Source organism: Gymnogyps californianus, chromosome 6, assembly GCF_018139145.2.
Source record: "Gymnogyps californianus isolate 813 chromosome 6, ASM1813914v2, whole genome shotgun sequence".
Taxonomy (NCBI): domain Eukaryota; kingdom Metazoa; phylum Chordata; class Aves; order Accipitriformes; family Cathartidae; genus Gymnogyps; species Gymnogyps californianus.
In genome coordinates, this window is record NC_059476.1 from 10,392,389 (window position 1) to 10,416,236 (window position 23,848).

The 23,848-nt window shown below is 45.7% G+C and overlaps 1 protein-coding gene across 1 annotated transcript in view; it reads right to left on the reverse strand.

Annotated features, from left to right (window-relative positions):
* HABP2 (hyaluronan binding protein 2) overlaps positions 1-23,848 on the reverse strand; it is a 36,346-nt gene that overhangs the window by 1,955 nt on the left and 10,543 nt on the right. Inside the window, exons 2-13 of the mRNA XM_050899118.1 lie at positions 22,550-22,564; positions 22,158-22,227; positions 13,903-13,939; positions 6,702-6,830; positions 5,460-5,567; positions 4,886-5,002; positions 4,413-4,532; positions 3,234-3,405; positions 2,697-2,791; positions 2,321-2,561; positions 1,262-1,404; positions 779-913 (exon numbers count right to left, since the gene is read on the reverse strand). Coding sequence (XP_050755075.1) covers positions 779-913; positions 1,262-1,404; positions 2,321-2,561; positions 2,697-2,791; positions 3,234-3,405; positions 4,413-4,532; positions 4,886-5,002; positions 5,460-5,567; positions 6,702-6,830; positions 13,903-13,939; positions 22,158-22,227; positions 22,550-22,564 — 1,382 coding nt within the window. The remainder of the gene's footprint in view (positions 1-778; positions 914-1,261; positions 1,405-2,320; positions 2,562-2,696; positions 2,792-3,233; positions 3,406-4,412; positions 4,533-4,885; positions 5,003-5,459; positions 5,568-6,701; positions 6,831-13,902; positions 13,940-22,157; positions 22,228-22,549; positions 22,565-23,848) is intronic.

Here is a 23,848-nt window from a genome sequence, read left to right on the forward strand (position 1 = left end):
TGTCCATTAAATTCTGTTGGTGCATTCTGATCAAATGAACACGCTTGTCTCTTGTGGACTTCAATGAGAGTTACATCAGAAGGAAGAATTTGGTCCTATGTATCGTATCAGGCTGTATCAGTCACAAAGCACTAGGACACCTACTGCAGCCTCAGTGACACATTTTCCTTCTGCTGCTTTACAGCAACACATCAATCAGAACATGAGAAAATGCATTTTTCAGAAAATTGCCATTATCTTTTTTAAGCATAGTAATTTCTCCCCTTAGGATTTACTGCGGGCGAGAAAGGTTTTGGATAGAGCTGGTTGAACTTGAAAAGCTTTGGATTTTTTTTTTTTATTTTTCAGTGCATCTGAAGATCCAGATGCTGCTTCTGAAAAGCTTTATCTGACCCAATGGGCTGGAAAACCATGTGAAAGTTCCCATCTTTCTTGGTCCTCTCTTGAAACACACAAACTATACAATAGCCACTCTTGATACCTTCTTGCTTCTATTGCTGGCTTCAGATGAAACCATGACATGGTGTGTCAGATGGCAAGCAAAAAAAATGCGTCAGGGATTTTTTCAGAACTCTGACAGGTTTGGTTGGTCTAGCAGTTGGAGATTTCTGCTAATGAGTGATTTCCATGACAGGGTTTAGCCGTCCTTAGTTTTGAATTCCATGTCTTGGTTTCACTAAGTGCCTAGGTCCACATTTGGGTCTGGCAATTGCTACTGAAAGTACCAGCCCACCTTGCCATGGAAGTATCCACCAAAATCCAGCTAGCCCACAAATACCTGTCTCTGTCATGCCCCATCCAGAAATGAAGCAGTCAGTCCCAACGGGAAAGAAGAAATTAGGCAGACACGCTGTTTTCACATACTTTGTTTCCACTGCACAGTGACCATCAACCGGCTTCAGTTTAAGTAGTGCTGGAGAGAAGATAAACAACAACAAAAAGTATTTGTAGCTAATTTTAATCCCTAACCATCATTACCAGTCTGTGACACAACCCCGCACAAAGCTGCATATAACTGACGTGTTATTTGCACTACGTGCCGGACCTGTCGCTGTTGTTTTGCTCCTCGCACACAGTGACTTCTGCCTGCCCATCACAATTCACATCCCAAAGATTCAAATGGGTCTAAACCACAGTTTGGCCTAATTATTTCCAGAATATAGTCTCAAGGGAATTTTACATTGACTTTAGTTGGAGAGAGGCGCTTCAAACACCTGAGGTTGGAGGTGAGCCACATGAATACTCCATAAAAGGGAATTACCAATATCATTGTGTGGGACACCATCCTTCTCTCTGTATTTGTAATGTACGATGATCTTCTCCACATCAAATATTTGCTCTTGATGCTCTCTCTTCTTGAGGTCTTTCTTTCCAAGGGCTACTTGGAGATTTTCTGCTGGTTGTCTGCAAAAAAAAAAGTAAATTACATGCAGACATTGTCTATCAATGGTGGTGAAAACTTGCACCTTTAGTATCTGGAAGTCAAGATATTGCTTCCTGTTGTAGAGTGTGGCCAGAAGATTTCCTAAGATCGTTACAGGAGGACTTAGTCAGCGAAGCAATGGTATTGGACAATACATGTGCTCTTAACTTGTTGCATTCATGAAATGAAGTGATTTAAAGCCACATGAACATGGTTTTCTTTGCATTTTAGGGCAGAGTAGCAGTGTGCACACAATCTGTTACTGTGGCTGTGATGACGAGTGGCAACTCATGGAGCCATGGGAGTACAATTGCTTGCCGTTGTCTGGGCATACTTAACATCATCTGTGCTCTGGAGAATGATCTCCAGAGTGTAATTTACCAGTTTCCAAGGATGGTGGTTTCCAACCTATTCAACAAACATGTTGAAGGAAATGTCATGTTCTAAGCTAGCTGGCTCATAAACAACTGAAAGTAAAATGCATATTTTGGCTGTTCTGGAGATCTTAATTATGATGCAATACGCGATGTTGCTTATGGTATCCCAATATCCCCTGAAGTTTTCATGGAGTCCTTCTTTTAAACATTGCAAAACCTTGTTACTTTCCTCCTTTTTTCCTCTCACACAATTATTTTAGCTCTTTTTAGGTGAGTGGGGGGTAAGTTTAATTTGTTATTCCAGCAAGCACCATTTCCAAGTATATATATATTTTCATGTGTGTGTTCATTTCTTCACATATATGTTTTCCTTTCAATTTGATTCTCAGCAATCATTTGGATTGCAAATAATTTGGATTCCAAACTGTCTTTAATAACCATCCTGATTTTTATATGTTTATCTAATAGTTTATACTATTTTTATAGGTATATCTACCCTAGACATAGGACATGCACCTACTCAATGCAGTGCCCAGCAGTAAGAACCCAGCATGCTTTAATTAGCACTCCACCACAGAAATGTCTGCTCCTTTTTGAAGTCTTTATCTGCAGAGATGCCACCCAGGGATGTTTGCCAGCTGTAGTCTTAGCTCCACCATAGATCCTCTTGAGGGTCCTTTGAATTTCTGGTTGTCCACAAGTTTTGAATATTTCATTTGATCCAGGTGGGTCTGTTGGGCTGTCTGTTGGCTGTGGGCTCTCTTCAGCTGCATTGGAAGGGACAGCAGATGTATAATGCAGAGAAAATATCAGACTGGAGGAGTTAAGTAACAGGGAGTCACCTGCTGCTCTGGACCACCTACATGCTGCCAAACAGCTCGCTTCTAATTCTTTACCTGTTCCTGAGCAGGGTGAAACATCACAGAAGTCCCATTCCACTTTGTGATTTTTTCTGATGTAGCACCAGGGTTTTTCATCCTCATCGGGATTCCTGAAGGGAACAGTTGAGAGCATCAGCCAGTGGAAATGGGGAAATCTCCACGAAACCAGTGAGGGAGCTGAGGGTGCTTAGGGGAGCAGCCTCATACACCCATGAGAGCCAAACTTCCAAAGATACTCTTTCATAAGATTTGACAAAGAAGATGCCTGAGATAAGAGAATGGGGCTTCTGCCATTTTACTATCCCCATACCTACCCTAACCGTAAGAAAAATGAGGGACTGATTCAGGGAAATGAAGGCTGCTTCTGGAAGCCTCACATCAGTACAGTGACTTAGGGAATGCAACTCTAACATCCTGGTATTTTATAGACAGGCAGTGTCTAGAAAGATGTGAGATCTTAACACCATCAGTTTGCCAAATTCATGAGCAGTTTGTCCTCAGTGCTCTCTTTGATATAGATAGACCTCTACAGTTGCTTCTTCAAAATATTACCTGCAGAAGTTATGTTCACCGATGCCGTAAGAGTCAGCATCCTCCATAAAGGCATTAATAGGGTAGTCCAAGAGAACTTGGGAATTCCAGTGCAGGCAGGTCTTGCCATTCACTGCTTGGTTCACTCTTCCTCTGTACTTAGAGGAGGCCTCTTCATAACAATCATCCAGTCCTGTAGGAAGACAAAGCTGCTATGAAAATGACTTTTGTGTTGTTCCTTGCCCAAAGTGGTTCTTCTTCCTTCCCTTCCTTGGCCTATGTTCTTTTTATGGAGGATAAGAGGGACCTACTGGGTCATGTAATGATATCCCTTATCCTGCATAGGCCAGAAATAAGAGTCAGGTCCCAACATCTGTCCAGCTTGAAGCATGATTGACTTCAAATGACTGAAACCTCTTTGCATGGTAAAGACCTAGCAGCTAAGAGGTGTCTTAATGCCAAAGCAGAATCTCTCCATCAGTGGCCTGGGCAAGAAATGGTATCAGCAGTATTACACAGAAGTGGGCACAGAGCTGCCATCACGCTAGGGCAATGGATGTGCCAAAAGGAAGGTTGAGGGGTTATGAACCTAACCTGCAGGAGAGGTGGAGGAAAAGTCACCTGCAATGTGGAGCATGTAGTGGTACATGGAGTTTGAAGTGCAATCAACTTTTAAAAGAGAAAGAAGGAAATCCTTCTCCTTGGAAACATGTGTGGGGTGTGGTGCCCATGGTGGTGCTGCAGAGGCACAAAGCTCTCCGTGCAGGCTGGGGTAATCCCATGCCCTTGGCCACCCATCCATGAATCAGCAGCTGTCCCCTCAGCCTGGGGAGTCACAGGCAACTGGACATGAAACTTCACTACATCAGCTTTCGAGTGTTTCAGGAAAGCCTGACGTTCCTTCCCCGTGGGATACGCGCAACCTCTGGGAAATGTGTGCTCACTCATTATATACCAGTGGGGCCTTGCTGAAGCACACTTAGAAAACGTCAGTATGGGAACTGTTTTGAGTCCCTTTGCCAATGGTGGCTGCAGAAGTCAGCTTCTTCCTCCGATGCTCTCCCCAAGGAGGCCAGTGCCCTGGGTGTAGTCAGGTGCTTGGTGTGGTGACAGCATCAGTTAGTCTGGCTGCAGGGTGAAGCCAGCCCTTTGCTGTCTGGAGGCTTTGCCCCTACCCTCTCCCCTGGATCTGTGACGTACCGATCTCGCAGAATCTCCCTCTGAAAGGTTCAGGGCACTCGCAGGTGAATTTTGATCTGATTCTGTGCCGTATGCAGACACCTCCATTTTTGCAAGGGTTTGGCCTGCAGGGTGAAGATGCTGTCGATGTGGAAAACACAGAACAGCCTTGTCACTCTCCTGAATGCCATACAGCCACTCGTATGGAGCCAAGAGCTCCCACGTAGCCTGTTGGCTTCGAGTTCTTATGAACTCTTGAAAAATGCTTGTCACCAGGGGTTTTACCAGTGACTGAACCACCACCCTGTAAATCAGGCATGACTCATCACTGACCAGCCCCACAGATGGGAGCTGTAGCAGACTCAGGCTGGACAACTAGGGCAGGACCACCCTCTGTGGTGGGCTGCATGTGATTTCCCACCACTGACCGGCCATGGTGAGGCAACCTTGCCGTGCTGCACTGCAATTCACTCAGTGCCCTGCTGAGTGCTCACCTCGTTGGCAGTTGGGTATCTTGTAGGGATGGTTGCAGCTGCACTGAAAATAAGGTGGGGTTAATGTAATCAGGCAGTCTCCGCTGTGGCACCTCTTCTCCAGACACATGTCCTTCACTATAGAAAACAGAGACACGAGGTACTTCATCAGCATTTGTGTGTGCACAGGAGCTGTGCCCTCGCAGGGATCATGGAAAGACATGCTTTCTCCTGACACTCTGAAGAGGCTTTCATTTGGCTGGTGTGGACTTGGGATATCCCTTCTTGTTCACAGTATCTATGGCAAAAAATCTGCAGGACCAATGAGCGGGTCCCCACTGCCCATCTGGCAGGGGACAGAGGAGTGCTTTCTGCACACCTGACGTCTATTTTATTGGATAGTGCTTTAGACAGACCTTGGTCTGGACGAGAAGCTAAGGGTGAGACGTATGAACATGAGTGCGATGGGCTGTCAAAACCCTCAGCCCAGCGAACAGGGGGTTTGTAAAGCCCTGTGTTTGCTTCCATTGACAGAGCTGTAACAGTAACATTAGTTGCCAAAATAAGGAGTGTAGGTTAGCAAAAGGGCAATTACCTTTCTTGCACGTAGTCCCAGCGTATGGCTTGGGGCAGACACAGCTGAAGCTGCTTCCTCTGTTTTCACACCTACCGTTGTTCTTGCAGGGGTTGGAGGAGCATGGGTCTGCTGGGGTAAGGATGGACATCTTTTAGTTTTACTTTCAGCTTCTCCACCTCCATGACCTGCTTTTTCTTCTCGCATTTTCTGACTGCAAAGGCTGCCTTCCTGGGCCCAGCATCCTGTGTAACACGTACTATGCTTATGCAAAAGCTCAGCAGCCACAGGACCAGCTATGAATTGCTGCAGAGCTTATTGCAAGCTGTAACAGCTCACGGCTTTGGGTCTGGAGCTCCTCAGCTCCCTTTGCCATGTCTACAATGGAGCTGTAATGGGGCAAGTCCCTTCCTTTGCCCAGGGACAGATTTAACTCTATGGCAGCAGCAGAAGCAGATGCCTTAAGAGCCAGAGCTGGCCCTGGGCATCTGCCTTCATGCACTTAGTGTGGAGGATCTGGATTTGGCATTGCCTTGGTCGCAACGGGGCACTAAATCTCCCCTGGAAAGCCATCCACCACCATTATACCGTATAATACCCCCGGGTGGCTATTGCTCCAAGGGAGCAGGCACTTGCTGATAGTCACTTGAGTGCTGCTCCTTACACCATGCTCAACCTCTCCACTCCACTCCAGGCTGCCAGGAGCAGTTGGTATTGGGGACAGCCACATACCAGCTCTGCTTTCTTTGTACCAGGGGATAACCCAGGGGATGTTACAGGCAACTTCCCTGTCTCTCCTTTTGTGTTCCCTGAGCAATCTCAAGGATCCTTTCCTGCTCTCCTGAAGTTTGGCAAAACAGAAAAGGAAAAGAAAAGAAAAAACCCCGCAACTGAGAAAAAATTAAAAAAAAAAGGAAACCTGCTCTACATTTGGTTCCCAGCATAAATACAGAACATACATCCCATGAAAACAACAATTACATCTTACAGTGTCTATAGACAAATAAGCCTGTGCTTTTTTGTAGTAGCAATCAGAAATGTTCTGCATGATCAGAATCCATCCTGTGAAACCCGGAGATAAAACACAGGCTCCTTACAAGAGAAATACAAAGGAGAACACTGCAAACAATCCTCCTAACTCATCCCTTTGATGCAGGCATTTCAAGAGCAGGCTGGCAGCCGAGGCTTGCCACTCTCACACTGCAAGCTCAGGGCTGGGATTTTTACCCCTTCCTTGCCTCCCTGCCCACCCCTCCGAGGTACCTTCTCTGGTATCGCTGTAGCCAAAAAATGCCTCAAACCAGTCAGGGTCCTCCGAGGATTGCTGCTGGAGGAAGGGGTCCTGCTCTGGTTGTGTGTACTCGTCATAGTACTCGTATTCATCAGCCTCGTCTGCATGCAGGGGTGAGAAGAGAGTGGAAGAACAGAGGAATTAAAACTGCTTGAAGGAGAGAAGGTATGAAAGAAGTTGTTCGCTGGGATGGACAGTCCTTTCCTCCTTCAGCCCGTTTGGGATGTCAGTGGGTCTAGAGCTTGCATCAGCTTGAGGACCAAAGGTGCCATTCAGCTCTTCCTTGGCGTGGGCAGAGCTCAGCCAGCGCCCAGCACAGCCACCACTACACACTGCTGGCCCCAGCTCTGCCCTCGCTGCCGCTCCTGGAGGGTGCTGGGGCCCTGGCTGCTCAGCCAGCTCCTGCGGTGGCAGCCGGGATGCCCCGGAGGAGACACAGGCAGGGGACTCTGCAGGCAAGGGCACGAGCTCCCCATGTGGCACCACAGCCAGGGGAGATGTTGATGGCTGTTACCAGCACAGTGAGAAAAGGAGATTTAGATTCCTACAAGAAGAAGGGATTTTCTTTGTCTAGCTGCTTTGATCACCAGCATCACCGCTGCTGCAGCGCGAGGCAAGACCTTCACCGGCATGCGGGTGTGCCTGCTGCGTGTGGGGACACAGAAACCCATTTTGAGGGAAATTGGAGGGGAGCGAGGGCCCAAGGCACCTGCACACCTATGTAGCTCCCCATCCACGAAACTCCTTTTGAGGAGCAAGGGCCTGGCGCAGCAGACACGTGCTGAAAAGCCCATCCTTGCCTCAGCCGAGCATGCAGCCTCCCAGCAGCCAGCATCCTCCCTGGGAGCCTGGCGCCGGCGGGACCCGCAGCTTTGCCAGCCCACGCTTGGGGGGGTCGGTTGATTAAAGTGGGCTGGCAGCTCCTTGCACAGATACGGTTGCTGCCGGTGGAAGCCACTCCGGTGTTTCAAAGACAAGCTATGGTAATGAGCAAAGCTAAGCTACGTACAGAGACATTTTAAAAAGCTCTCCCCTAGGGCCGGACCGATGGCCCCATGGATAATGCTCTGCCTTGAACTGATTATCGACTGCATTATCTTAGTTTTCTCTCCTCATTCATTCGCTTGCAGCCTTTATCTTTATTCCGTCTTTGCTTCTGAAAAAAAAAAAGAAATTCCACTTTTGTACAATGGGTGTTTTATATTTCATATTAAAATAGAACTGTCTTTTTTTCTTCTTTTTTTTCCTACATGCCAACTCTCGTTTCTCACCAAAAAAAAAAAAAAAGAGGAAAGTTTCACCTCATTTATTGCTATGTCAAGTCAAGACTCCTTTTCCTCAGCTCATTATTTCCACAGGAGCTGAGTCTCGACAGTGTGCAAGTGTTGCAGAAGTGTGTGCCTTGCTGAGGAACAGAAGGATCTCGCTGGAAGATAAGGACATTGTCTACAGTGAACAAAATTAAATTTAATGTGCTGTAGTTAAGAAAGGAAAACAAAAAGAGAGTTTTGCCTGAAATGCAACCTGCAAGCTCACTTTGTTGGAGGGGAGATTTTGCAAGCGAAGTTGAGTTTGAGGGAATTGTCTGAAGGAGTCTGATTTTGTTTCCCCTGTTTATTTTCAAAATCTTAGTGGGGAATGTTGGCTTTTATTCCATAGATGCTTTAAAGAAGTATTCTGAGGGATGGGGTAGCCCTTTGTATAGAAGAGATATACCTGTTAAAAGTTATGAAGGATGAACAGGAGAGTTACGGCTGCCAAAAGCAGACTGCAAACACACCCAGTGTGCTTTACAGAGGCTGGTGAGGACTCTCTTGAGTCGACAGAGGAAAAACAAGTGTTCCGAATGAGCACAAATAGCTAAGCCATTGTAGAAGCATCTACCATGATTTTTAAACCAACTGCTCAGTGTAAGTAAGTATGGTGTTAAGAAATGATGATACCGTCACTTCATTTTGTTCCATTGGCATAATTTCTTAGCAATGGATTAATCGTTTATTAACAACACTTATGAAATTACTTGTTGACCCATTATGGACTATTTTAAGTGCATCTCTGTGGTAAAACCCAAGCTGGCAAGATGCAATTCACATTTTGCAGGATGCCTGCTTCTGGCGGCTCTGCGAGGCGGAGGAGCACAAACCCCCGTTTGCACTGACAGGGCAGACAACCCCTGGGCAGTTTTAGGACAGGCTAATGCACTCCCGAGGCCAGGCTGGCACCTGGCAGCCCTTGAGGAGAGCACTTTTGGGTGGCCAGGGCTGAGGTTGAGCAGGCAGCACCGAGCAACCCCCTCATAGGCTGGCAATTACTATTAAGTGAAATTTTATGACCAAGCCGTGGAGTTAAGGGCGCATGCAGAAAGGGCTCGGAAAACATCAGCAAACCCCTTTGGGTACCCTGGCCCCCTGTGTGAATAGTGGGAGTCGGGGAGCTGAGCTGCCTGGCCGGGAGACCAGCCAAGGTGACGTGAGAGTGTAGCCGGTCTGAGAAATCAGCAGTGTCCTGCTTTCTCCATTGCCATCCCTCTTACACCTACATCCCTGTTACCCACCTACAGAGGGTGGAAGCAAGGACAGGTAGCCTGGGAGGAATACAGAGAAATTGTCCGAGCGGCCAGGGATCAGGTTAGGAAAGCTGAAGCCCTGATTGATAGAATTAAATCTGGCCAGGGACATCAAGGGCAACAAGAAAAGCTTCTGTAGGTATGTTGGTGATAAAAGGAAGACCAGGGAAAATGTCGGCCCTCTCTGGAAGGAAACGGCATACCTGGTTACCTGGGATATGGAGAAGGCTGAGGTACTCAATGACTTTTTTGCCTCAGTCTTCACCGGCAAGTGCTCCAGCCACACCGCCCAAGACGCAGAAACCAAAGGCAGGGACTGGGAGAATGAAGAACCGCCCAGTGTAGGAGATCAGGTTTGAGACCATCTAAGGAACCTGAAGGTGCACAAGTCCATGGGACCTGATGAGGTGCACCTGCGGGTCCTGAGGGAACTGGCGGATGAAGTGGCTAAGCCACTATCCATCATATTTGAGAAGTCGTGGCAGTCTGGGGAAGTTCCCACTGACTGGAAAAGGGGAAATATAACCCCATTTTTAAAAAGGGAAAAAAGGAAGACCTGGGGAACTACAGGCTAGTCAGTCTCACCTCTGTGCCCAGCGAGATCACGGAGCGGATCCTCCTGGAAACTATGCTAAGGCACATGGAAAATAAGGAGGTGATTGGTGACAGCCAACATGGCTTCACTAAGGGCAAATCGTGCCTGACAAATTTGGTGGCCTTTTATGATGGGGTTACAGTGTTGGTGGATAAGGGAAGAGCAACTGACATCATCTACCTGGACTTGTGCAAAGCATTTGAACACTCTCCCGCTCAACATCCTTGTCTCTAAATGGGAGAGACATGGATTTGACAGATGGACCACTCGGTGGATAAGGAATTGGCTGGATGGTTGCACTCAAAGGGTTGCAGTCAACGGCTCAATGTCCAAGTGGAGAGCAGTGACAAGTGGCGTTCCTCAGGGGTTGGTGTTGGGCCCGGCGCTGTTTAACGTCTTTGTTGGTGACATGGACAGTGGGATTGAGTGCACCCATAGCATGTTTGCCAACAACACCAAGCTGTGTGGTGCAGTTGACACGCTGGAGGGAAGGGATGCCATCCAGAGGGACCTTGACAGGCTTGAGAGGTGGGCCTGTGCGAACCTTGTGAAGTTCAGCAAGGCCATGTGCAAGGTCCTTGGTGAAGGACCTTGTTGAAGGCAATCCCAAGCACAAATACAGTTTGGAGGATGGGTGGATTGAGAGCAGCCCTGAGGAGAAGGACTTTGGGGTGCTGGTTGACAAGAAGTTCAGCATGACCCAGCAATATGTGTTTGCAGCCCAGAAAGCCAACCACATCCTGGGCTGCATCAAAAGCGTGACCAGCAGGTCGAGGGAGGTGATTCTGCCTCTCTACTCCACTCTCATGAGACCCCACTTGGAGTACTGCTGCGTTCAGCTCTGGGGCCCCCAACATAAGAAGGACATGGACCTGTTGGAGCAAGTCCAGAGGAGGGCCATGAAGATGATCAGAGGGCTGGAGCACCTCTCCTGTGAAAACAGGCTGAGAGAGTTGGGGTTGTTCAGCCTGGAGAAGAGAAGGGTCCAGGGAGACCTTCTAGCAGCCTTCCAGTACCTAAAGGGGGCCTACAAGAAAGCTGGAGAGGGACTTTTTACAAGGGCATGTAGTGATAGGACAAGGGGTAACGGCTTTAAACAGAAAGAGGGTAGATTTAGATGAGATGTAAGGAAGAAGTTCTTCCCTGTGAGGGTGGTGAGGCACTGGAACAGGTTGCCCAGAGAGGCTGTGGATGCCCCCTCCCTGGAAGTGTTCAAGGCCAGGTTGGATGGGGCTTTGAGCAACCTGGTCTAGTGGAAGGTGTCCCTGCCCATGGCAGGAGGGCTGGAACTAGATGATCTTTAAGGTCCCTTCTAACCCAAACCATTCTATGATTCTATGATTTATGAAACTGTGAAAGAGAAATAGCTTCTACGGGGCAGGTGAGTGATGCTTCCCATCTCCCAGCTACTCCATGTCCTCCCCAGCTGCACAAAGCAGTGAAAAACAAAGAACAGAAAACCCTGACTTGGGTACATGACATCAAACTAAAAGATGTCTTCTTATTTATCATTGCTTCGACACTAAATAACTATTTGGCTTCCACATCTCTTATTTAAGAAGTGCTCCCATTCCATTTTTTTAATTATTCATAACAAGCCATAGGTTTAGTAAAGCAAAAACAACACTTTTTTTTATCTGAGCACATAATTAACGCACAAAGTCTGATACACTGGTTGATTTAAACATATTACTAAATCAGAGTGTTCACTCTTTGTAAGTACTGGAAAACCTTAACATGTTTAAAAAAAGCAGTGATCTGACATTTGTCACTGAAATGTGACTATTACATGAAATTAAATTAGACATCCTGCATGCAAATTTTCAAAGAATAACTTTCCTCTGTGTAGTACAAAAAAAATCCCCCCATAATTGATAGGCAGAGATTGACTTTTAAAGCTTCAAATCAGCTTTGAGGTCTGGGTGATCTTTTAAACTGCTCAAGCTTTCATCTGCAGTTTTTCACATTGCCAAGGGATGTCAATCAAGTGATGGATTTCTGATCAATATCCCCTTGTTCATTAGCTTACACGGGTTCTCTGTTACGGAGAGAACAGATATCCCAACGCCGGCAGTCACACTGTTTTCAAAACCTTCACTGGATCAAGTCATGACTAATGTTCCGAGTGGGAAAGTGATGCATTAGGATGCCATTGAGTGACCTGAATTGCGAGGTAACTTTGTTGGACGGCAGTTGTCAAGATGAGTGATGTGCAAAGTTAAAGCCTATTGCCAACACACATCAAGAGCGCCAGAAAGTATCCAGAGTTTATTCAAGCTCTCTGAACCTCTGGGGATTGACTGAAATCTGGCCTAATTTAAGCAGGATGAGTTTTCCTGCCACCTTTCTAAATACTTTCTGTCTCCAGCTCTGAGAATAATGTAGCGTTATTTTTATAAGGCTGAAATCCTGATCGTATTTTAAATAACGAGATGTCCCCCGTTTACTTCTTCAGAGACGAGACCTCATGGTATTTCCTCCCTTCCATGAGGGCTGTGGCCGGGAGTATCTGCAGCTTCAGAAAGAAATTGCGAAAGAAGTGAGACCAGCTAACAACAAAGCCAGCAAGCCTTTCAAATAGTTTTGTGGTTGTTGCTTGAAAGCAGTTTTGCAACACCTTTTCCTCAGAGGGACGGGCACTGGGCAAAGGCGGCCGATGACGGCTGAAGGAGTGGGGACTCGCAGGAGGATGGTGAGTGGGAGAGTGCAGGGACAGTGGAGGGACAGAGGTAAGGACCATAAAGCACAAGGGAGGGAATGAATTAAGAAATTCTGAAAGGGATACTCTACCATCAAAAGGTAAATCAACAAGTTTGCACAAGGCTTGTGCATAAAGCCTGAAGCCAAGTGCACGACTCTGTGGCCAAATACTTGCAGAAGCCAAATACTGAGCTCAGATGCACAAATGTTTTGGAAATTTGTTTTCTGCACACATCTTGTTAGAAGAGCAACATTGATTTGTGGAAAGAAGCGGTGCTGTATGAGCTACAAGGCTGCTGGACTTGCAGGCTTGACCTGGAAGCCAAAATGCCTCTGGAATGAACAGGAATGCAGATGAATAATGAGTGCATAGTAAAAGCCACACTCTTTTTTGCAGGAAAATGAGCAAAATTAATGTAATACTTTATTAGCTACAAATTATAAACTCAGATCTAAAAGCCACAGAAATCAAGAAAAGGAGGAGCAGTGCTTACCTGCAAAAATACTAAACTTATCAATAAACCCATAATCTTCTATGTGGACCAAGTAGGCTGCGAAAGGATGTACAAATCCTCACACAGTCTACACATCCTCACACAACATTCATCACAGCTTTTCCCTTATCAACATCTTAATGCTACATAACCTTTAACGATTTTTTACTTGCATGAGCTTGTAAACACTTTTTGAACCTTCTTGCACTTCGGAAAAAACCTTGCGGAAACAAGTTCCAGTGTTAGTTGTATGCTGTAAGGGAGAGTTACCTTTCATTTATTTGACCTTCAGTTTTCATGCACAACTAGACTCTTTGCTTATCCTTCTGTCAGGTTTGCAGCCCAGCACCATGACCTCTCCTCCAGCACCATGACCCACTGTGTCACCCGTGGGTCCCCAAAGCTGTGTTGAGCACATGAAGCCACAGAGTGGCAGAAAAGTCCTGGCTTGGAACAGAGCTGTGAGTTGTAGGTGAGGTCCAGGAGTACCCCATGATCAGGTGCAGATTGGTACTGCTGCTATGCCTCTGTTTTGGGCTCCAGCGTGCCAGACACACTCCTGGCTGTGACCTGATGCAGTGTTGTCTCCTGCACTGACATAGAGCGCATGTGGAGGTCTGAAAGTCCTCACCATATTACATGTCCAAAGTGAAACAGACTTTGTACATGATCACAGGCTTTATTTTAAGCTCAGCAAAGCCGTGCATGAGGTTATTAAAACTTAGCGCAGGGCATTAGTGAAGGCTCTTGATGGACCAGGTCGCCAGCCTGTCAGTTTTGTATGCAGAAGTTAAAATGAAGAAATCAAAACCACTTACCATTCAGCAGGTCGGCCAGGAAGAAGAAATGGGAAGCCTGCATGAGATAAAAAAGGGCAGAGAGTCAGTTTCTGGAAAAACAAAAGCCAGCACGGAGCTCGGTTTATGGCACAAAGTTTCTCTTTGCCCCTGGTGCTGGACATCCAGATAAGCTTGTTACCCACTTTGGAGCTAACTGGGCTGGATTTTAAGAGCTCTTTCAAAAGATTAACAAAATGTCTTAAAACGCCTACTGCTCCCAACAACCCGCATGGGAGCTCTGGCTTTTCTGAGCATCCAGCCCAAGTCGCTGGGCTGGTGTGCTTTGGGAAAAACCTGTCCTGAACGAGTTAAATTCCTTCTTTGCTTATTAAGTGACCGTGCACTGACTATTTGTCTAACTTCTCTGAGATATCGACAGAGGCCACGCTCCAGCTGGCTGCCAGAGCTGGAGGCTGGGATGTGTTCGGGCAGGGCAGAGTGGAGGTCAGGCAGCGCGGCACAGCCCGGGACCCTACGCCTGGTGCAGCCGGTGGGATCCAGACCTCCGAGCTGCAAAGCTGTCAACAACCGTTGGATGGAGGAGAACATTTTTGGCACTTCCCGTGACGAAATGCCATGTGTCTGACCTCCAATGTGGGGCTCCAGCCCTTCCTGTTTGGCTCATAATCAAGGGCAAGCGACAAAAGGGAACAGCAGAAGGAAAACAGCTCTCAGCCTTTGAAGAGTGTGAGTGAGGTTTGTCTGAAATGAGACGCACTGACTCCACACCGGGACGCATCCCCCGCAGGACGATTTCAGCTTGCTTTCCCTCTTGCTCTAAATCCCAGCCGCGGACAGGATTACCTGCCTGTGACGAGAATACGCGTGCTAACAGCGAGTGTGAAGAAGGAGATTTGGAGCTGCTATTCTTCATCCCTCATGATTTGTCAGAAAAAAACCTATTTCCAAACAAATTAATACACGTAATAAAGACAGCATACATACACACTCACACACGATCATTATGTGCACCTATGCATTGCGACAGATACAATTAACTGCAAATATACGCCCTGTTTAGTTGTGCATTATATGTAGAAATGGTATATAGAAGAAAGACATTCTCAGCTAACACTGGTTGTGACTAAGAACAAATGAATCAGAAGCAACGAATAAGAAACAGGACAAAAAATGCTCAGAATTCACATTTGTGAATATTATCCGGAACATATAAATGAGTTTTTGCTTCAGGCACGTTTGCGTCCCTCTTGTGTTTAAGCCAGGGAGAACAGACACTCCAGCTCTCCCCTTCCCACTGACTTTAATGAGAGCGATGTCCCCCGAACCGCTCAGTGGAGCCCCTTTCCAGGTGCACTTAAGTGAGCCACACACATACGTAACTAAATCCTTTGCAGCTGGAAGGACACACACGCTCACACAATTGCCCCTCCTGAAAGAGTGCGGAGATGACAATAAATGAGAAGGATATAAAAGCTCTGCCCTTAGTGTATATGTTTCTTGAGTGCAGGTACAGGGTTTGTCAGATCCTTTGCCAGACCCCAAAGGAGACTGTATAAAGAAAAGGTCTAATTGCTCCATTTACAATTAGTGGTAGCGTTCATCCGTAAACACGGACCAAAACAAACCCTGCAAGTGTACTCCTTTCTTTTAGAGGAATAGATGAAACAAAGAACAAGGAAGCAGCAACGGAAGCAGGATGAAGCAAGAAACATTCCATCTCCCTCCCCAGCTCTCTGCGGTGCCCTGTTGTGCTGTTTGCCTGATGGGGTTGGAAAGGGTTTGGGGGCAGAAGGGTTTGACTTTAGCAAGGTTGCCCCTGCATTCAGGGCAGCCCTTGGCACCGCACGGGAATGCCAGAGGGTTTCAGCCCAGGCTGAACGAGGTGCAGGAGGTGACTGCATCATGCTTTTCTGTGCCTCAGTTTCCCCCAGCTGTAGAGCAGAGATGATAGTCTCACAATGCCCGAGGGGATGGCTCACACATGAAGAAAAGAAGAAGGGTGAGAGACCTAGCACTTTGCTACACTACTTTATTTTCCAGGTTACCCACCTACCCTTCCTGTCCAAGCACTCCTCCATGGGCAGAGCTGACTGCAAAAGGGCAGATATCCTAAACTCCCTCTTGCAATAAACTGGTGCCCTAGAAAATGTGCAGGTTTCCAGTAACATCCTTCAGGGAAGGCAGTGGCTTGTATCCTAGGGTGGCTGAGTCCCAAATTTTGATTCCTGCTTTTGGATGAAAGCCTCTGTCTGCTGCCACAGTACAAATGTTACTGGGAACAAAAGCTCCTGGAGCACCTGGCACAGAGAGTCCAAGAGTTAAACCCAATCTTTTCCATAAGGCTCCAGCGTCCCGTTTTGTCCCGGAGCTTTTCCCCCTCATGCGCCTGTCACAAGCTGCAGCAGCAGAACCACAGGGGACAAAACCCCAAGCAGAGCTGACCTCTTGGCGTGGAGACTTTTCTTCTCCCTTCTGAGGTCCACTGGACCGCTCACCAGACCGCACTGGTTCTGAAGCCTTTTCACCCCCGCTAGCCAGCACAGGGCCAAATTTTAGCCTTTTGGCTCCCTGCATGAAGCTTTCCATGGCGGTGTGCAGCAGAGGAGGGAGAAGCGCTCACCCCCTTCCCTCCTGCCCGCTTGAGCTTGCCCTTTCCTCCGTGCCACGAGGCGATGTGGGACGCAGGATGCGGGATGTGGGATGCGGGATGCAAGAACGTGGGATGTGGGACGCAGAAGGAGGCTCTTAGGAAGGGGGCACAGCTTGGGGGCTGCAGGGTGGGGGGGTCCAGGAGGAGGCCGCAGGTTGGGGGGAGCAGCAGGACAGGGGCTGCAGGAGGGGGTGCAGGCAGGGGCAGTGAAGGCAGGGCCTCCTGCCTGCCGTGCCGTATTTGCTCATGGCCAGCAGAGGAGGATCTTGTCCTTCCGACGAGGTGCAATACTGAGCCCAACCAGGAGCAGGATTCAAACAAAAGGAGGGGGAAGGGGGGGGAGAGAAGAAATTAGACTGTGGGGCTGGTTTCACCAAACGGTCTCCTTGCTGCAGCTCGGCACCGATACTTTGTGTGCTCTCTCAAGAGGGAATAAAATCGCTGGATCCTGTTCGTAGCAGGTCCGCAGAGACGGGGGACGAAGCTGGGAGAATTTGCGGAGAGCAATTTTAAGTTTTATTACTTTAGGCTCATAAAAAAGAAACACTGCAAAAAAAAAAAAATCTGGGAGAGACATTTTATATGGGTACCGGTGCATTGCTGAGTGTGGAGGTGATTACATTTATAGGGCTGCTAGAAAAAACGGTGGAAAAATGGCTGAAATTCAAAATATCCTCATTTCACCTGACCTTTGTTGTCATCATCATCGTAATGATTAGCACTTCACTAAAGCTTCGTTTCTCCAAAGAACCATCAAAACTTTGCTAATTATGCCTTGTACCAAGGTTAAATGCTGCAGATACATGATACTCTCCATTTTTCCATTTCAACTCCTCAAGAAAGAGAGACTAATGAAATGTAATAGATTTCAAACAGTAATGCCAGAACCATGAGCTTTCTTGGTCTCGGGACAGAATTGTACAGCTCTTTCTCGGACAAAAATGTCCAGTTAATCTCTGGCGATTCTTTCTGAATAAAGCCGGGAAGATTTGACCCCAAATTCAACGGAAATTATTTACAGCTGCCAAGGGCATTCTGCAGCTGAACTGTTGATTGTGTCTCGGGTACATTTGCTACCCCTTATTACAATCAAAATGAATAATTAAAACACAAAAGCAGGTGGAGAAACAGGCAGCACAAAGGCGACAACCCAGGGTTAGGCTGTGAATTTACATGTGTGCAAAACAGAAATAATTCCAGAGAAAACAGTGTAGCTACTCAAGCTAGCATGACAGACAAACAGAGGGATGAAAACTACCTCTGCACATACACACACTTTGCAACAAAGCAGTACAGGTGTTCAAATATTAAACTGCATTGGTAGAAATTGGCTCATTCACTTAATTGCACTAAAAGTCGTGCAAATTCTCCTGCAACTTGCCACTAAGTGGCCTCCACGGCAGCAAAACAAATATTGCCCCTTCAGTTTGTTCTTCTGGGCAGTCACAGCTTTGTAGCTGAGAAGGAAGTGGGATGGGGATGAACTGGAGAGCGAGGATGGATATTTGATCAACTTCCATCCACAACTGACATAAGGCATGAAGGAGCCATGAGGGCAGACACAACTACTGCCTTTTCGTAGTGAACCCCTTGATCCCGCTGACAGCTCTCAGTGGGAACCTTTGTCTGGGCTTCTCGCCAAAGGAGGAGGGAATCGACAGTTCTGATGCTCTTACAATCGGCCAGATTTTTGCCTGCAACCATCTTGGGTAGTGACAGTCTTTGAACTTCAAGGGAAAGTGGCTTTTCCAGCAATGACATTGTATTTCTCAGCCAAGGCCATGGTTGCAGTATAATGAAAGCAGGGTATATTATCATCTGGAGCACACATGCAACACATGTTGTATTTTTAGCCTGGGAAACCATTCTCTGAAAGGATTCCATGAAAAACTCTGCGTTCTTCACCTCTCTGCTAGCAAGACATCTCCTGCCTCCACACTGAACTGCAACGTGTGCCTCAGAGTAGATGACATGTTTCTTATTGACTGGTCCCAGGGTACCCAGAGAAGTTTACATTTAAGGTCTTTATTTTGCTGACTATTTAGTTGTGAACCTTTCCCCGGTAGCACCTGATACAAAAACCACAGGGATCCAGGAAAAAAGCAAGAGCCCTCGGAGGTGCTGCTGAAACCAGCTTGGTTCTGTGCACAGAAGTTACCTGCTCCTGTTTTCCAAGAGATCAAAGTTTCCAAGTTAATCTTTGCACTGTGAGAGACGGCCTGGTAGCAGCTGGCTGTTTTTAAAGTTGCTCACTGGTGGATGAGGTGTGCTTGTGCTCCCAGGTGGAAAATGGGGTCAGCCTTGGATGCCACAGCAAGGGAAGCTACAAAATCTGTTTCACGGGGGCTGCAGGAGCCAGCCTTGTCACACTAACACAAGTGCGCGGCGCTATCAAACGCTTTTGCAGCCAGTGCCGGGAATGCAGGTTATACTGCTAGACTTAAAGCTTATGCAAAGTCATTAAGTCCCTTTAGTTACACGGGATATCAACCTGCACGCTTCAGGGCATAAGCTGATTGCCTTCGGGGGTCAGCAAGGAACGCTTCCCTCTCTGAGAGCACAGTGCACAATTAGCTGGGGGCGCTCCCAAGGCTTTGTTGCTTTCCTGCTGCATCAGGCAAATTTAGGCGAGTGCTGCAGAAGGGCATTACACCTGATGAGCCACAAATTGAGACGGGCTTGACAGCATTCACTTCTCTTTGCAGTGATAGGCTCGCGACACAGTGGAGCATAAAGCTCTCGTGTGAGTGGTGCAGCACTGGAGAGAGGGTGAGGGGAGCAGAAGTCGGAGTTTACCACAGGAATAGATCCGTTGGTGGGTAGAAAAAGATATCAGACAGAGTTGACTTTGGGACGCTCTAAAATGTTGGTCTCCAAGCACCTGAGGCAAGGAAAGACCTGTACTGCTGGTAATAGTTTCCTGTCTGCTGTGGGCCAGCTAGGAGATAGGCACTGATGATAACTTTTCTTTGCAATTGTTTGATCTTAATGTGATACTTTAATCCTTCCCTTTCCACAACTAAGTGCAGTTGGCTATTGGACTGGGCATGGCTAATGACTTCAAAACACTCTCCATCACAACTAAGTGGACATCAATTTCCTGAGGTTCCGAAAATCAGTGAAGAGCCATCTCTGCTGCTCTGCCCTCTGCATTTCTTCCTCTCTGCTGCCAGGGGTGTTGAGTTTGCAGGGAACTCTGATACGAGCAACAAACCTGATCTGAACATCTGTTGATTTAAAAATCACTTTTTTTTCCTGTGAGCATGTGCTGAAGCACTTTAGAGCGTTGTTAAATGTGAGCTGCAGCCTGGTGTACGAGCAGCTCTGTCACCGGAGTGTTGTGGGACCCAACTCGAACTTGTCCTGTTGCAGATTTCTCTAGACCAACTCAGCACAATGTTTAAGCATACCATTTAAATCTATGTGTATTTCAGAAAAGTTCCTTCAATACAAGTCTGAGTAAGGGAGGATACGCAGCTGAATTGCACAACCTGCTGCAGCAGAGCTCTTTGGATTTCTCTTTGGCTAAGTAAGGAATACTTAACAATACAATACCTTATGGCAGGCACATTTCTACTACGGTATCTTGCTGAGCAGAAGTGTAATTAAAAGTGAAAAAAACCCACAACCTGAGAAGACCTGTCATGTCTGAAGACAATCTTTGGTGCAGTTGCATCATATATGCGAAAATAAAGGACCAAATTTTGTTCTCGCTTGCACCCATCATGCAGCTTTATACCTTTTATGGAAATAGTTTGGATTCATACAGGTGAAATCAGTTTCTCTTCAGGTAATATGAAAGAACCGAATGGAAATTTTTGCCTTAGGGTCCTGCTCCAAACCCGCCGGATCCATGAATATCCGAGTGCTTTCCTGTTCTATTTTGACTGACTTGATATGAGTTACTGCCTAAATCTGCGTTTGACTTCTGCTATATTTCACCAATAACATTTATTAATCAGAGTGTTACTTATAAAAACTCCTAAAACCAGATTTGAATAAAAATGAGAATGATGAAGGTAGATTGTTCTGGGAAAGGATGGAAATAGGAATTTAAGGGTGTTTTCCACGATTTCAGCAAAGTGCAAAGTCTATTCTTTTTTCATTCAAACTATTTCAGTGTAACTTCTTCTTTGGAACAAATCATTATGGCAACAATGTTCTCTCATAACATGTTTGTCATGCAATGGTCACGTCACAGCGACTCATTCCCCTCTTTTTTTTCTGGGATCCATGCCAAGTGCTAAGCCAGAAAACCTTGTTATATTAATTATGAAGAAAAAACATGTTTTATTAAAAACTAGCCTGCTGAATATTCTGTCATGCTGCTTTTCAGTGACAGCAGAATTGCTTTTGCATTTAGCAATGTTAATGAATTTTCAGCGGCGGGGGGAGATATACGCTACATTTTCCACAGCAATATTTAGAGCAAAATCAGATTAGGATTGTCAAAGCTAATGAATCAGTCTAACACTTAGGACTAGTTAGGAAAAATCTGTGCAAGATTTCACGTTGTCTAAGACTGCACCTACATCTTCCTCAGGGAGTGTGAATTAACACAACCAATTCATTATGAGCTTATTCATGTTAGATTGGGTTCCCACAATGTTTGTAAAACTGGCATTGAACTACCCTAGAACTGATCCCTTCAGTAAGCTGCCACATGTATCAGTGGATCAAGTGTGCCATATCCACTGCTGTCAGTGGGTAGATAGCCCTGATGATACACTAATTAATAAATACCCTATTGTGTCGTGAAAATCACTGATTGCAAATTCACTGAGCTCTTAAAAAAAAAATCTATAACCCATTAAAACCCCTCACTATATGTTTTCCCCAAAGGACTCAGTTTAAACATGGCAACATCTGAAATTTTGCAATGCATTTCAGTAAATACGAACCTGTACGCATAGGAACCATCATTAAGAAAGCAGAGGTTTGAAGAAACCTCAAATTCCTTCATGAGAAAATCTACTTGATTGAAGTGCTTGGTGGAACAGAAGAAATGTTTTTAAACCTGACTTCTAACTTTGCTTTGGTTACAAGTCATTCTTTCAGTCTTCTTTAAAGAGGAGATGAATAGATTTGGGAAAGTATGTCAAGCTCTGCCGGAGCAGGGCTCTGGCCATCTCTAGCTGTGTTGAATATTTTGCCATTAACTTTCCTTCCACATTAGCAGCAATGATAATTCAGCCATCCCAAACATATAGCTGGAGCAAATTTTACCTTTGACGAAAGAGCTTGCAAGACTGCCAAGCCAGCGCATTCCCCTGACCTGTTTAATCTGATATCCAGTCCCTTCAGCATGAAGAGGAGCAGCCCGTGCTGCAGCCCAGTGGTTTGGAGCATCTCTCAGTGCCCAGGGCTGGGGGAGCGACTGCACTCCCCATTGCACACCCCTGGGAGCGGGGTAGCCACCGAGCGCACCCAGACGGGCCATTCCTTGTCACTGTAGATATCTGCTCCAAAAAACCATGAGGCTTCCCTCTTATGCAGCGTTTACTTGGGCACCTCACTGTCCTGAAACGCAGATATTCAGCTAAATGCTCCAGCTGGACGGGAAGGGCTCAGCAAGGGGCAGAGCGGGCACGTGGCAAGAAAAATAATACAAAAACGTACTCACGCACAAATGTGTGTTCCCTAGGAGAATGACCAGTGGAAGAACTTGAAGGGTCAAAGCACTGTCAACCATCCTTATGCTCGTTTTTTCTTGAAATTAGCTTTTTCTTCTTGCCTACGTTTTTTCAGACAAGCCACAATCATTCGAGGGTGAGCTAATTCAGTGCAAATAATTAACCGTGCTTCAAATATCGTTTAATGTTCAACAGATTGCCCTGATCAAATAAGCGCATACTGTCCAGATAATCACTGCATTGACCGCTGGTAAATGTTTCAAATCAGTAAGTATTAAAGATGGGAGTAGTATAAATTAACAATGAAACAAAGTATTTTCTTTGTATTAGAATTATTTTTCGACTATTATTGTCAATTGAAAAAAATATGAATCAGACTTACTTTTCTCTCTTCCACCTGAAAAAACAGTGAGATTTAGTTATAAAATACAAGATTTTTAAAAACATGAAAGTGTGCTTTTTATTATTTTCTAAATTTCAGACATCAAGGTTCATGTTCTCAAGAATTTGTCCACAAATGTGAGACCCTGGAATCTTTTTTTTAATAAAATTTGAAATTCTTGAGTAACCCCCAGTCTCCAGAAGCTGAAGCATTTGTAACAACAGTAGCAACTGAGGAAATCACAATATTATTACAAGAATAAACAACCCTCTATTGTGGAAGTACTGACAAACTTTTACTGATCTTTTACTTGTCTGTGCTACATGTTATGAAAACAAGTGAAAAGACATATTCTTTCTCCCAGATAGTTTAGAGCCTGAGTAAGAAGACAGAAGAGGGTGATAGAAATACAGTGTTTTCACATCACAGCCCAAATTCACAAGGAAGTCCCTGGCAATATGTTTTCTCTATGGTTATAAAACAGTTAAATAGGATAGTGCTGAGCACATTACACAACACCAGGAGAAAAATGAATATGGTTGTCTGCTCAGGAGGACCTGAATAGTGTACAATAAATAAAATGGATGGGTGGGGTGTCCACATGTTGAAATATGAGAAAGAAAACCGTGAAATCACAAGGGCCTCATCATTTCCCATCCTGAATGGGATTTTCTGGTGAAAAAGATAAGATGTGAGCACTTGATTACAGGCTCTGTGACAAGTGCTGAAATTTGGATGTCAGGGAACCTTATTTCTGATGATTCCTCACTTTGGAGCCTGAACATCCTAAAGGAAATTTCATACATCAAAAAATACACAAAGAATTTAGGTATGCTAATTATGCCACACATGCATAATTTAAGCAGGTGCCTACAAGCAAAATGTGTTTGAGATTTAGTATGTTGGTGGCCACACATACAAGTTTAAGAGATTCCAGATTTCTTTAACTAGTTAGAAAGACAGCAAGATAAAAGGAGTTAGATAACGCACGACCTTATGTAATGTGTCCTTGAGTAAGCTGATTTGCACTGCATTTTAATAGAGCCCTGATTCATCAAATCTCAAACAGAATTAAGGTATGGACTGGATCCTAATAACATCATGCTTTATACCCATGAAAGATAAATTAAAGGATGCAAAACTGCTATTGACAAACATTGATTATATGTACTTTGATGGACTTTGAAGTTGTGCCAGATGCGTCTTGTCAGCCTCCAAAGTTTTCTTTTAAATCTCATTGCATAAGGCTTTTACTTTTTAATTATTTTTTTTCCCTCAGCCTCTTTGATCAAGAAAAAA